General features: G+C 45.0%; 1 protein-coding gene across 4 annotated transcripts in view; it reads left to right on the plus strand.

The window, feature by feature from the left end:
• The window catches only part of LOC142558606 (uncharacterized), a 163,475-nt gene that overhangs the window by 124,055 nt on the left and 24,780 nt on the right, over positions 1-14,640 (plus strand). For all 4 annotated transcript variants that reach the window (XM_075670763.1, XM_075670766.1, XM_075670765.1 and 1 more), the window contains exons 7-8: positions 5,652-5,796; positions 7,493-7,591. In XM_075670763.1, coding sequence (XP_075526878.1) covers positions 5,652-5,796; positions 7,493-7,591 — 244 coding nt within the window. The remainder of the gene's footprint in view (positions 1-5,651; positions 5,797-7,492; positions 7,592-14,640) is intronic.

Raw genomic sequence — 14,640 nt, forward strand, 5'->3', positions numbered from 1 at the left:
CTCTTAAATGAATTTCATCTGGGTTTAGCTGATTAAACCAACATTGCAGTATGATGACAGCCTGTCTGTCTGGCTGCCTGTCTGCATGAAAACTGTATTGCCTGCATGAGATGTGGCATAACTTTTTCAGGACAATGGGTCAATGATGGATGCGTACTGTTGTGGATTGGTGATCAAAATTATCTGCAAATCAACATAGTGGCCAGATGATGCTTGGGGAGCCAATTTGTTACCCTACCATGAGAAATGGGTTCAACATTGACACATGGCGCTCGTGTCATGTCAAGCCACCACCATGCATTCACCCTAATGGGCACGTTCGGTGCATGATCTAACGAACTATAATAGGCATGTAATAAAAATTTGAGGCTAGTCTGAAAGGAATGTGTCAGCCATTAGTTTGCCGTTTACAGGGATTACTTATTTGCATCTGTTTACAAAAATCCTGTACTCAAGAACTATTTGTATATTTTCACACAACAGAATGCTGAAAGAGTTTTTAGGGAAGAGACAGTCCAAAGACCCATAATTAAAATGTGGAGAGATAAATCTTGGTTGGCAACCTATTAAGTGGCTATCACTAAGCGTCTGATAGTCATTTATAGAGACCAGAACTTTAGGTACAATGCGTATTTTTTCTTTAGTTTTTATTGTGCGTGTTTCACACATAAGCACCAACTATGGGCCTAGAAACATGTTGTGGCATCTTTTTTTGTGCCTATAAATGCCTATTTCGAGTTTCAAGCCTATACTGACTTTTCAGGGCCTAAAAATGCCTCTTTCTATGTTTTGTCCTAGCCTTATTTTGTTTCTAATGTCATTACATGCTGGGGAACTTAGCTGAAGGCAGCGGATTAGCAACACACACTTTGCTGACGCGAAGGCTGTAATTAACAGCTTTGCAGAAGACTAGAACATCGCCATGGGAAGCGCTCAAGCCGCTCAATACGATGACACACTCAGAGGTGACTTAGCATACTTGTGTGCTCACTTCACATTTTGACCAACATCATCAAGAAACTTGAATTCTCGGGTGTGGCTTTTACCCTGAATGTTGAGCTCAATTAGGATGTTCGGGAAAGGTTCTCCACCATCCCCAATGGACCTGTTGCTGACAGAGTTGGTTCAAAACTTCCCATCTGTCTCGGATATCGATCCCAGGTTTTTGTACTGAAAAAACTGCTGAAGGTTCCCAGTGGCAAACCTTCTACAATTCCAGGAGGCATTGGACCATCAAATGTTCCAAAGTACAAGTATGCGCTGCTAACGTTGGGGGAGGTTGAATGTTCCTTTTTTCTGTGCACAAACTAATACTCAGTGAAGAAAGTTGCAACATGAAGCTCGAAAATCTTTAGATGGTGCTTCTTTGTCACTGCTTTCATTCACTTTTCTCAGGATGTCTGTCATACCAGATATCATATAAATCTTGCAACCTATGCAGCTTGCCTTGTTCTGTTTTATTGAGAAAATGAATTCCACAAAACGGGTTTAGTGTGCTGTATTCCTTGAAAAATCATAATTTATAGTGATTAGTTCTTATTATTTGAGTCTCTACATGACCTAAAGGACAGTATTTGGCACCTGTGTATGGCCTTAAAGAAAGGCTGAAGAGTCTGTCGAATTCAATAAGACGCTCATATACGGATGCGGGAAACTTATAAACCATGTAGGTAAAATTTGGTTTTTTTTTCAATTAGGAGCGACGTAATCGTCGGTTAAAATTGCGCTGTAGCTCCGCCCCCCGTCGAATCCCGTGCGCTGCTGCTGACGCTGACGATGCGAGCGGAGACTGGAAACCGCGGTGTTATGACGTCAACACTAGTGTTCTGTTCCTTCGCAGCCTCCGCGACCGTGCCTGACCGTGCTTGTTTCTGCATGCGTGCCATCGTAATCTGCTTCGATCGACCCTGCATTTCTTCGATGACCAAGCATTGTAGGATTCATGTGTAGTCCTCTGTGGCCAAAATATGTTAGAAAATTGGCGCAGCACCTTTTTCTTCGTCTTCGGAGAGCCGAGAAAGCGTTTGCCTCGAGAAGGACTGACTGATGATAACTGGTGTTGGAAGGCCTTATGAATACACGAACTCGCCCAAACCTGGATTTTGATTTACTGCGAGCTCCTGCGTGTTAGCACGCTGAACGGAAGGTGCATGTTTATCTCCCGCCCTTGACGCAGGTTTCGTTGCAAAGCGCCACGAATTTTCTATTTGCACGTATGTTGTAAAACAGCCTGCATGCAGCTACCATAATGCAGTGCAAATGTAGAGTTTGCATGTGCTGGAAAGCCGGCGCACGGCAGGACGCTACGCTCCCCCCTTCTCTCGCGCACAGCGAGAAACCGACCGTCTCACGTAGCCGATGCAATTTGCCGCCTTTATGACTTCGGTTGCAAGTAGTGTGCGGATGGCACACAGATGAAGGTCACTACACGTACTGCATGAACCAGGAAGCTTTTCACTGTTTAAACCGTATTTGTAGATTGTCGACAGGTTTGGACAGCGCACAAATGCCGACAATCGCATCCCCGCTTACGTTCCACGAGGAGGCATGCAGGAACACAACACTACAGTTGTTTGACCGGAAACGAGCTCACTAGATCGGCGAAAGATCGGCGAGATCACTAGATCGCTTTGCAAAAAACATACACATCAAAGACAATTTCCAACATCAGGAGATCCCAAGACTTCGTTTTCGTTCGCGTCGAAAGCACTGCTCGCACCAGCATCGTTTGCTTCTTCGAGAGGCCGGCTCTTCGCAATCGGCTCGTACATGTAGGGAGTAACGCCGAACTCCTCAGAAAAACGCAGTCACTCTAAATTTTCCATTACTGTCTCAGAAAAACAGCACCAAACTACCTGGCACCGTGCTTCATGTGTAGCGGCAGCGGTCGGTTCGGACGAACACTAGTGTTGACGTCACGAGGCGCCCGACCAATCACAGGCGGAAACAAGACGCGCGAGCTGGGCGTGTCCGCTGCTGCACTTTTCATCGAAATAAAATATATTTGCGCTTTCTTTCGCTCAATTTCGATACGATATTCGAATTCGGAGGGTTGAAAACCATTATGTACAGATGTTCACTCATTTTTTCTGGAAAACCTTTCAGCTTCCCTGTCATGACAGCTTTAGTGCCTAAACACATGTCTCTAGTCATTTATTTAAAAATATGATTTTCTAATTAGCTTTAATTGTTTATGTGATGACTAGAGGTAGGAAAGGAGGCAGCACTAGTCTTCATTGAATGGACTGACAACCTGCCAGAATCTGTTGTGAGACATTGATAGAAATTAAGGGGGGACGCGGCTTTCGCATTGCGAAATATGGCCAAAAAGTCGGTCTTGAAAATCGCATTTTCAATTTCTATAACTCCTTTTCTGATTCTGAAATATCATCACTGTAATTCAAGTAGAAGTGCTCTAAAAATTTGTTTTATCAGCCAAGGTGGTGAAAAATTTCACGTAAATCAAGAAAGAACAGCATTTTTCAAGCCACAATATCTCCGAAACGGCGCAACCGTGCGCCGCCATCTTGGTCTCGTTGGAAAGCGCATTTCTCAGTCTTCAAATTTGCCGCTTCAGTTACCTCCTCTATACAGAAACAAGCACACAAAAAGCAAATGATTGAAGCTCGTGCTGGAGTCTGCGATTGGCCGCGCCTGCCATGTGATTCCAACGCTGTTCGTCATTGGTCCGGCACTCGCGTCGTCTCAAGTTCAAGTTCTTTATTTGCATAATAATCAGGTTACAAATGGGGATTATACATACATACAGAGGGAGGTCCCATAGTCAATAGACTGTACAGCTCGGCTCTTTGAACCTCGCGAGTCTGGATATGTTCTGGAAGTCTGCACTTGCCGTAATCTCGGCGTGCCAAAACGGGCGCTATGCGGCCATTGCAGTAGCATGGCCAATCCCTACATTTGTGGGCATCTCAGACCTGTGGCTTAGCATACCGAGCATCGGCGATGTGGACATCGCGATCAAGATTCGCGCGCAGAATCCTTGGACATATGGTTAAGCCTTTCAGCACTCGCTGTTTTGGAATCCGTGACTAAGCACATCACACGCAATCCTTAGACCTGCGGCGAAGCATTTCGTGCATAGGAGTCTCCGACTCAGCGATCAAGCACATCAAGCGCGGACATCTCGGACCCTCACCTAAGCATTTTGAGCATAGGCACCTCCGACTGCGCGACTAAGTACATCGAGCGTCAACTCCTCGAGCCCGCATCTAGGAATTTTGCGCGTGATCACTTCGGACTACACGACTAAGCATATCGAGTGTCGACTCCTCGAGCCCGCGGCTAGTAATTTCGCGCATCGGCACCTCGGACTGTGCGACTAGGCACATCAAGTGTTGACTCCTCGAGCCCGTGACTAGGCATTTCGCACATCGGCACCTTGGACTGCATGGCTAGGTACTTCACACTTCGCCACCTCCGACTGCGCGACTAAGCACATCAAGTGTCGACTCCTCGAGCCTGCGACTAGGCGTTTCGCGCATCGGCACCTCGGACTGCGCGGCTAGGTACTTCGCGCGTTGGCACCTCGAACTGCGCGACTAAGCACATCGAGCGTCAGCTGTCAGTGAGCCAGAAAATCATCTCGTGTGCACGAAGTCAAAGGGACCAGGACGAATTTTTCTTCAACTCTGAGGCTTTTCTTTCGAGGAACCCGTATGGGTTTCCTTTCTAGCAATTGCTACTAATGGGTGGATGTCTGATTTTCTCTTTATAAAAATAATACTTTCTCACGGTTACGGCTGTACTCGTTGTGTGCCTCCCGCTAACGCTGGGATGTAATTGCTATCACGCTCACCTACCACATGCTTCCCGGAAATGACTACATCCTCACTGCAGATAGAAAAATCCTGATAAAAAAATTTACACGGTGTTTTCCGGATTACCACTTCATGGTTAGGTACCCTGACCAATCAGCTTTACATTGCAAAAAAAAAAAAGATGGCTACCGTGAAAATTGGTTTTCAGTCCTGTCAAGCATGTTAGAATAAAAGTGCCGGTACTGTATCTTTTGCACACAACTGTGGAATTGTCAGTATTACTGTAGTAGCTCACCCTTCACATAAAACCTCTTCACTGGGGTCTTTGAGATATTGTAAATAAATAATGTACAGTTCCACTTTACTGGCCAGTTTCCCCAATCTCTCATGGCACGTGACGCACGTCGGGTGCCTTGCAGTTGAAAGGATGTTCATCTACCGCCACACAGCCGTGTGTGGTACCAGCTAACAGTGCCAGCACTAATATGCAGGCACAGATACCCAAGAAAGTGTACAGGGAGTGAGTCTTGCGTAGCAGCATCATGCGCATCATGCCGAGATTTTACCTTCAGCTCCCATTGTTGGTATGTTTCCTTTTTTCCCCACTTTTTTACCTTTTGCGGGATAACTGTACATTTTAAGTAAGTAAACAGTCAACTTTCTCTGCACCTTTTTGGCTCGATACATAATTGTTCTAATGAAAAAAAAATCAAGGCCCCAATTTCCTTTGATCCTTTTCACTCGTATGTAGGGAGCGTTTATGCAGCAATATGTAGCGAGAGTTTATGCAGCAAACAGATAAATTAGCAGCAGCCTGTGTGTTCCAAGCTGCTACACCTTCAACTTTCCCTACCACCACGCTGTCTAGTGCAGGTGAAGACTCTGGTGGGGCAGCAGCGCATCTCTGCAGTCTATGCTGAGAAGGCATGCCTGGACTCCACAGAGGGTGCTATAGACATAGGCACCCTACACAGCCAAGATGCTGTACTTACGTCGCAGTCGGGTGCCATCACATTGGGTGAGCCCACCACTCCTCCTGTTTCTTCTCAGTGTTTACAGTGACACAAAGCTTCACTAGAGGCCAAGACTGTAGCCTTGTCAGAGGGGGACATTTAGTGGCATTCGTATTTAAGGATGGTGAAGACATTACATGAGTAGAATATGAAAGGACAGTAACTGTTCCTTTTTTAGTTTTTATTTTTGGACTGCATGGTCCTACGCTGGCTTTGACTTTTTTTGTGTCTTATTCCCAGGTTCAGGAACTAAATTTGTGGCGGCAATAGTTAAATAAAGGCTAATACTTGGTGATTTAATTGAGAGAGAATTAATATGCAGGGGAAACAAGTGATAACAATTATAAGCGAGGAAAGCTGAACTGTCTAAATGGTCTGTTGTCTCAAAAGAAAGGCCTCCCGAGCCACAGCTTCAGCTGTGCTGCCATGTGCTCACATTTATTCACTGCGTCCAGTGAAGCAGACGGTGATGTGGTTTTTGTCACTGAACTTCACAAGGCATCCCAATGGCAAAAGTAAATAAGAAATCTCTGCATGCATCATCTCTGCCTTGCAAACTTTCGCACCAGTTGGACATATCGACACATTTGAGCACAGCAAAGCATTCGAGGTGCAGGTAGTCTTGATGCTCTGCCTCCTTATTTCTGTTGTCTAAGACATGCCCTTGGGGGACAAATGCAGCTTTGAAGTGTTCCAAAAAGTGCAGTCGTCTAAAAGAAAAAAAGAATTTGGGGAAATTTGGGCAATATTTCCAAGCTGAGCCTTACAGACACAGCCAAGTGTTATGCAGCAGGCTACAGTGATCTCATGTGCATAACTAAATGGACATCGAAACGTTCTGGCCTGACAATGGGCCTGGAGTGGTCTTACGAGATTCTGTGAGCTACCTAGGTATCTTAGGCTGATGCTTCACTTCATTCATTTTTCTATGACTTTGCCACTACGCCGCTGGCTTACCATTTCTTGCGCTGTAAAAATGCTGACATCTATGCCGCAAAACAAAAAAGAGTGAAATAACTGTGTATTTTAAATGCTGTAACTGCAGCCATCTATGCATTAGAAGAAAAACTAAGTGGACAAGATTAATCGCGATCGTGCAACAAGAGTAGCTAGTCCAAAGCACTCAAGTGGTTAACAAGCGTTTGTACATATTTTGTCAGCCTCATCTCCACACTGGTGACAGAGCAGTGAACTCTCCTGGCAGGTGGAGAGCGATGGTGCAGTCCGGTCTGGCAGCCGAACATCCGATGTCATCGTGAGTGCTGAACAGATGTCAAAGAGAACAAAGGGAAGGTAGTCAGTCGAGTGTTCACCGGAGCTCCCAAATGACAAAAGCTGCCTGGAGCTGTCAGTGTAGGTCCTTGATGGTGCCATTGGCACAAGGATAGTGGGTGGTCGTGTGAATGTGTGGCATGCTGAGGGTAGCCACACGGGCAACAGACAGGGTGAACTTTTGCCCGCGCTCTGTAGTGACGTCAGTGTGGTAGCGAAAGTAGAAGATTCAGCCACTGATGAAAGTGGCGGTGACGATCCCTATGCTTTTGGTGTCATTTCACTTTGCTAGATTGGCAACTGTGGATCGAAGCAGTAAGCCGTTTATTTTTGGGGTAGGTATACAACAAATGATTCTGATTCCACTTGGAGACCTGCAAAGGGTTTTCTCTTGGTGGTGCTAAGCTTTGTGTTTCTTCTTTTCTCTAGGGGGCCTTGACGTGGAGCAGTGCGTGGTGGCGACCGACTCTGGAGACGTCTCAGTTGTGGTCACTCACAGCCAGCATCTCAGCATCGTGACAGAGTCTGGTGACTATTTCAGCATCAGTTTAGCATTATCAGTTCAGCAAACAATGATTAGGTACAAATAGCGTGCAGGCGAGGGTCCCAAAGTCAACTACTGCATGGGACTCTCGGTCAACAAGAATTTGTGTACAAAACGTGAGTGAATGCAGCAAACTTAAAGAAAGTATAAGTTAAACAAATGAACGCACAAAATGCAATGTAATATATTGGTAAGTGTCAATTAGCAAAGAGTACATATCCAGAAAGCATAACTATAGAGCAGAACGCATTATCTTTTCGGAGACAAAATGTTTGTGTACTGCCTTGAGTGAAGATATAGTTAAACCGTAATGTAATGAAGGTGTACTTATAGCGAAAAGCTTCATTGAATTGTGAATTTTCTTAATTTGAGGTTTTAGGGTATCAGCAGTAAAAATAATTTCACAAATTCTTAGGACATTCATGGTAGATAGTATCTTGTTAGTAAGCACTTATAAGCAAATTGCAAGAAAAGAGGTCAGTTCCTAATAGCACAGTTATGAGTGATAGCGCGTGCGGTGCAGATAGCGCTGAGAGCAATGCATCGACATGGCTTACAGCACCTGAGATTTGCATGCGTTGCATCGAGCAGTGCCAAATAACTTGGACGCCATGGCTGACCACGCTTAGGGCACACAAATTTAAAAGGAAAGTGTGAAAAGATACAGATATTTGTCCTCAACACAGCGTGCTGCACTCTGTATTTCATGGTGCATACTTTCCATGACTTCTCAATTCTCCTCGTTAGGATTGTGACGAGTATCCCTGCCTGTCACGCGGGAGTCTGGGTTGTGATTCCCAAAAAGCAGAAGACAGTTTCTCCAGAAAAGCAAAGCATTGATGGAAATAGCAGAGAGACAACTACGCAAAGTAAGGGTCGTAGTTTTGTCGGTATCATGCATGCTTAGGCTTAAGAGGCTTAAGGATTAAGAGGTCTCACTTCATGACCACGAACTCGCTGACACAACATGAGCGGACCCTTTGCACTGTGTCGTATAAACTTGAAATTACGTGACCGCCAAGACTAATGCACACCAAGGCACCAGCCGTCTTGGCGCGTTGTTTGGACTTGCCGCAGAGAGATTACTCCCAAGATACAACGTGTGGCCCACGTGGGAGGAGGAGATGCGTGCGTGATGGGTAGAGGGTTTTATAGATGTGCATTCATCCCCAATCTACTCTCCCACCCTAGCGCGAGCTTAATCACGTTACCATGCGTTCACTCCCTCGCCATTTCCTTTCCACAGAAGGAAACGTCAGTTCTCGTGTTTCTCTGAGCCCTACGAGCCGCCGTGTGCCCCACAGCCGCCACAAGTTGTTTACCAATGTGACAAATGGTGCCGCAGTGTTTCCTGCCTACTGCGTTCCTCCGTGGACGCTTTGATGTCATTTTGCCGATCAAACTCTTCGTGCGGAAGGACACTTGAAGTAACGTTTGCTTCGGCCGTCCTTTTTATAGTCTTTTGCTGGATTTACTACTACCCATACAGGCTCCAAGTACGTGCTTGAAATTGCCAAAAATTTTCTTAAATCGAAACCGTTTCATGAAAGTGCTTCGTTAAATCGCGAATAAACAAAACAGGTTTTTCTATGCAACTAAGATTGGGTAATGAAAATAATTCATTACATTGCGAATTTCTTTAAATCATGGTTCGTTATATTGAGGCTTAACTGCATATACCGTATTTACTCGCATAATGATTCCACTTTTTTTTTTGTAAGCAAAATTGACGCAAATTCGTGGGTGCGATGATTACGCGGGTTAAATTTCCCACGAAAAAAAAAATTTTTTTCCGTACCGCGTTTGCTGCGGGATGCGAGATTGCGGGTGCGGGACACCAAAACAAAAATGGCGGCTGGCGGAGCAAGCCGAACGCGCTGAACGCGATTTTTTTTTCTTCTCGTGAGTCCATTACGTGCATTGAAACAGTTTCTGCCGTATCAGTGATGAATAATATCATTAATATCGGCAAGTTTGCGGCAATAACGTAGCCATGTCCACTTTGAGCGGACAGAAACAGGTGGGCGCGCTTAGCTGCCAGTGACATAGAAATGCATGGCCGACCTGCTGCGGAAACTGCGGCATCTGTCTTCACTACTATCCTAATACCGCTAAGGGTGCGCTAAGGGTGCGCGTTTCCGCTAAGGGTGCGCGAATATCTTAGCTGTGTTACAAGCGTCGGCGTAGGAATAGGGTACACTTTTAACGTATCAGAGTAAACGTGGCTACTATCATTGCCGCGCGCGATTTGTTGCGTGCTCACGAGTGCAGATGAAAAGGATCGAAATGCGCCTTTATTGTTTTTGTTGACATCAACCATTATAAAGCCAACCCATAATAAAGGCAAGTTTGGTTGTACCTCATTTTGTCATGGAAGTGCGGAAAGTGATGGCAGTAATGAAATGAGGCATCTATTAAAGAATGTTTGGTGCATGCAGGCCAGTTGGCTTGTGTTGAAGAGTCGTTCGCGTAGCATTCGACAGATGGTAAGCGCGATCATTATTAGCTAGACTTAGCACACGACATATCTGTGGCAAGTTCGGGGTGCGATCATTACGCGGGAAATAAAAAAAATCGAATTTTGACGACAAAATTTAGGGGTGCGATCATTACGCGAGTGCGATCATTATGCGAGTAAATATGGTACAGTGGAATCTCGATGATATGATCACGGCTAATACAAATTTCCGGATGATAAAAATATTTTTGTGGTCCCGGCCGAGCCCCATTACTTTGCAACGTGCTAGAGAACGGTTGTTACGAATCAATTTTCGACCCGCGACAGTTGATAATAAAATTACCGAAGACACTGGAAATTATAATCTGTGCTTGGCGATAGCCAGACGCTGCTGCTGTCTGCGCTTCGCTTCCCTGGCTTTGCTGTTCGGTGACATAGCCAGTTGCTGCTGCCGTCTGTGCTCCAATTCATTCGCTTTGGTGTTCAGCTATATCGCCTGTCGCTGCTGCCGCTTTCGTTCTGCTTCCCTGCCTTTGGTACCCGGCGACCTAATCAGTCGCTGTTGGCGTTTCCGTTCTGCCTCCTTTGCTTTTGCATCTGGTGACATGTTCAGTCGCCGCATGCGCATTCGCTCCTTGTTCTTCTGCCGATCGGAGTTGGGGGAATCCAGCGTCCGCTGCCGCTTCCCCAACTGCTTGGTGCGGAATCACTGGGCTGCTTCGGAGCCATGCGTCTCACTCACTCGACTGCAACGAGATCTCTGTCGAAGGAGCAGCGGTGCAGTCACAGAACACCTATACAAATTAGAGAAGGGAAACTGTACCTTCCGCAGTGCAAAGGAAATAAGAGTTGGCGTTGTGAACTAAAGTATGCGACCGAGAGTTGGCGCTGGTACTAATATCATCATCATTATGCAGTGAGCAATATGGCCGCTATGGTAGTGGCTGGTGGGGTTCGTAGTGCTGCTCGCTCGCTGGTTTTGGGTGTTTTGCTACCGCTTTCGGAGCGGTGTTCGTGTGTAAAATACTCTAAAATGGCTACTGATACCTTTATTATATCGCCAGGTGACTGAGAGGCCTCAACTGGCAAAAAAAAAACACATCAGACAAGTAAGCTTACATTGTTTATCGTCAATCGTGAATGAAGCAGTACATGACCACAATTTTCGTACAGGTCAGGTGGAGCTAATGCTTTGAGTTACGGAGTTTACAACATACAGAAACACAGATAGTAATCTATTTAACGGAATTGAAAGCTGAAATTGAGCATAGTTTTCTCATCACGTTTAGCGTGCCATTAAGGCAAGGACAACAATATTGTGCTCGCCTGCACTCGTACTTGTGTTGCATGCAGTGCTGTTTGACATGTTCCATACTATACATATGTTGTCTGCCTTCGACGATTTCAGCTAGATTAAAAAAACGAAACATAAGAAGTACTCGGCAAACATGTACTGTCAGTAAGGTAAGCTCAAGCTGCAATGTTGCATTGTTTTCATAACACATTGGCGATAGGCACAAAGTGTAGAGGGAAAAAAAAAAGACGTTATGCTAAATTTAAGATCACATATTGTGTGCTCTTGATATTTCTGCTGCACATTTAGTGTTCACGTGCAGCAGTAAAGGCTTGACACAAGTGGAGTACTCATAGGAAGGCGAGGAACGTTATGAAGACAGTGCTTACAAGGACCTCTGCAAATATTGTGTATAAACAAGGACAGTAAATAAGCATATACATATGCCCAACTAATGCTCACGAATCCTTGTAAAATGCAATTTACGGTTTCATGTTGAAAAAACATCTCGGTTTGCGTGTTCAAACAATGCAGAAAGGTTACTAGGAGATGAACACTTCAATTGAGTAACAGAGGTGAGCAAGGGAAGCCTCAGCCTGTAGCCAACGTTTCAACAATCAAACACATTTGTGAAGGCGGCGACAAAGATAAGTTCCCATGCTGAGGCTTCCCTTGTTCGTCCACTGTTGTTTGGCTGAATGTTAAGCCAAACTTCGAGTACATTTCAAAACTTTTTGTGAACATACTGTCATCAGGCATGTCTTCTGCTGTTTGAAGAGAAAGAAAAATTGATTTTATTGGTTTGTCATGTTTGAGAAGTGTGGAGTAGGCCAGTTGTGTGAAGATGCCTGTTCTAGCCATCTCTTACGGTGCAGGGCTAGCCTAGTTACTGATATTATGCAAATGAAAAATGCAACGTCCGGATCTAATTCTAATCCTATCGCTTACCATCTTAACAATGTTCCCTTAGATTTCGTCATGTCCTATAAATATATTGGCGTACACATTACAAATAATTTAAATTGGACCAATATGGAGTATGTCATTAACAATGCTATTCACCTGCTCAGGTACTTACAGTGCAACTTTTCCAGAGCACTGTTTACTCTAAAACTGCACCTTTACAAAACGCTAATATGCTCAAAACATGAATATGCATCCGCAGTATGGGATCCCAGTCGCGTTACTCGTCTTAGTTGACTTGAACTAGTACAAAATAACTGCTCGTTTCATTCTAATTATAACTGTATAGTGAGCATAACCTCAATGAAACTAACCAGCACTTATTCCCCTAGCTAATCGCCGCAGTCACCATGTTTTGCTATTTCATAAAATTTTCCGTCATACCACACTTCACGACGACTTCATACCGCGGCTTCAAGTATATTTCAAACTGCATCGATCATCTCAGTAATGCAGGGATTGATTCTTGCTACACGAAGTCTTTCTTTCAATCATTCATCCCCCGCACATCTCAGGAATGGAACCACCTTTCCTCAAGTATTGTAGCCATCACCGATAACAAACTTTTTTTGCAAAACATTAGCTAACATTTTATAATCAGGAGAATCATTGTACATATTACCAGAACTCGCTGCTCTTGTTCGTTTGTTTTACTCTACTGCTTTGTACCAACTCCCCTCTTTAATGACATATGGCCCTGAGCGTACTTTAAATAAAAAAAAATATAATGATAAAGTGAGGAGTGACTGCCAGAATTTCAGGGAACATGAAGCATCATTTTCTGAATGTTGCACTGAGCGGTTTTGAAGGCTTTAAAATTCTTTGCATGTAACAAATTAACGCTATGAAGGAGCATGTGATACTTGGTGGTAATGCCCGACAATCTGATTTGCAAATAGGAGATGACAGAGTTTGTGCATTACCAAGTAGGAGCTTGCTGCATGACGAGAAAAGAAAGTTGGGGCTCAACTTGTTACTTCTCCGATTGTCATAAAACGCCCTTAGAACCAAGTAAGCTTGTGCGTCAAATTTTAGCACTCCCGCTCGGTACGATGCAAAACTGTAGACTGCTGCTTTCCTGATAGCGCTCACAGCCCTCTGTCTAGTAAACTTGCAAACATTTCATGGTGAGGCACATAGTTCAAGAGGACCTGTTGTCATTATGGTGACCGTTGAGCTTCTTATGGCTTGGCGTGGGCAGCTTGCAAATCAATAATCTCTGTTTTGTCCTCGTCCCTGAAAAGAGAAATCATGAAGCCATGATGAACAGGCAAGCAAACAATGGTGAAACAAAAGTTTGTCCAATTAATATACAAATCACAGTTCTAGTTTAAATGTTCAGAAACATACCTTGTGAGGATTCTGGCTCTGTAGTGACACATCCACTGTTGACTTGTACGTCCAGAGACAATAGAGTCCAAAGGGGTGATCAAATATGAGCAGTATCTTAGAGGAAAAAGAAGAGCCTCAATTACTATGGTGGAAGTGTGGGTGAGTTTGTGATTCATGTCTGACTAAGGACAGTGCACAAAATGCTCCATGACAGAAAACACAACACTGTTTTGAGTGTGCATTCCTTTCAATGGTGTCCTTGTGCGGGCTGCACTTTGTGAAGCCTCGATTAAACTTTTTTCCAGCTACTAGGTAGCAAACACAGTAATTTTATTATGTGTGGCCATTTATAAGCTCTTCTTTGTCATCTGTACATGATCATCATCATGTGGGGTTCATATGGGGTTCTTCTTCATCATCGCTTGTGGGGCTGGCTCTCGAGTGTGATCCGTGCGTTGGGTGTGATCGGTTCGCCGCATCATCGACTCGGAATAAACGTAGTGCCAACTGCTACGTCACAAGTGGTAAGGTGTGCTTTTCGGTCCTCCGTCCTCTGACTCCCCGCTCAACCTACTGGAGCTTCGATCGGGTCGCCGATTGTGCCAGCTGTCCGCCAGCATGTCGCAGGACGAGCCAACAGGCACTTCTACTTCCACCATCTCGGCCTTGGCTACGCCAGCCTCCCCGTATTGGGTTGTCAGTGGACACCAGCGTGATCCCCATCTGTTTGCTGGACTTCGCGGGGAAGACGTCGAGGATTGGCTGGACGACTACGACCGAGTGAGTTCGGCTAACCGTTGGGACCATGCGTCCAAGCTACGTCACGTCGCCTTTTATCTGACAGGAGTAGCGAAGACTTGGTTTTTCAATCATGAGGTTGATTTCACGAACTGGGGCGCTTTCAAACAGCAGCTCCGCCAATTCTTCGGCACACCGGCTGTTCGTTCCGCCCTCGCAAAAAAGACGCTCGACACTCGCAAGCAACA

The sequence above is a fragment of the Dermacentor variabilis genome, chromosome 9 (assembly GCF_050947875.1).
Source record: "Dermacentor variabilis isolate Ectoservices chromosome 9, ASM5094787v1, whole genome shotgun sequence".
Classification (NCBI taxonomy): Eukaryota; Metazoa; Arthropoda; class Arachnida; order Ixodida; family Ixodidae; genus Dermacentor; species Dermacentor variabilis.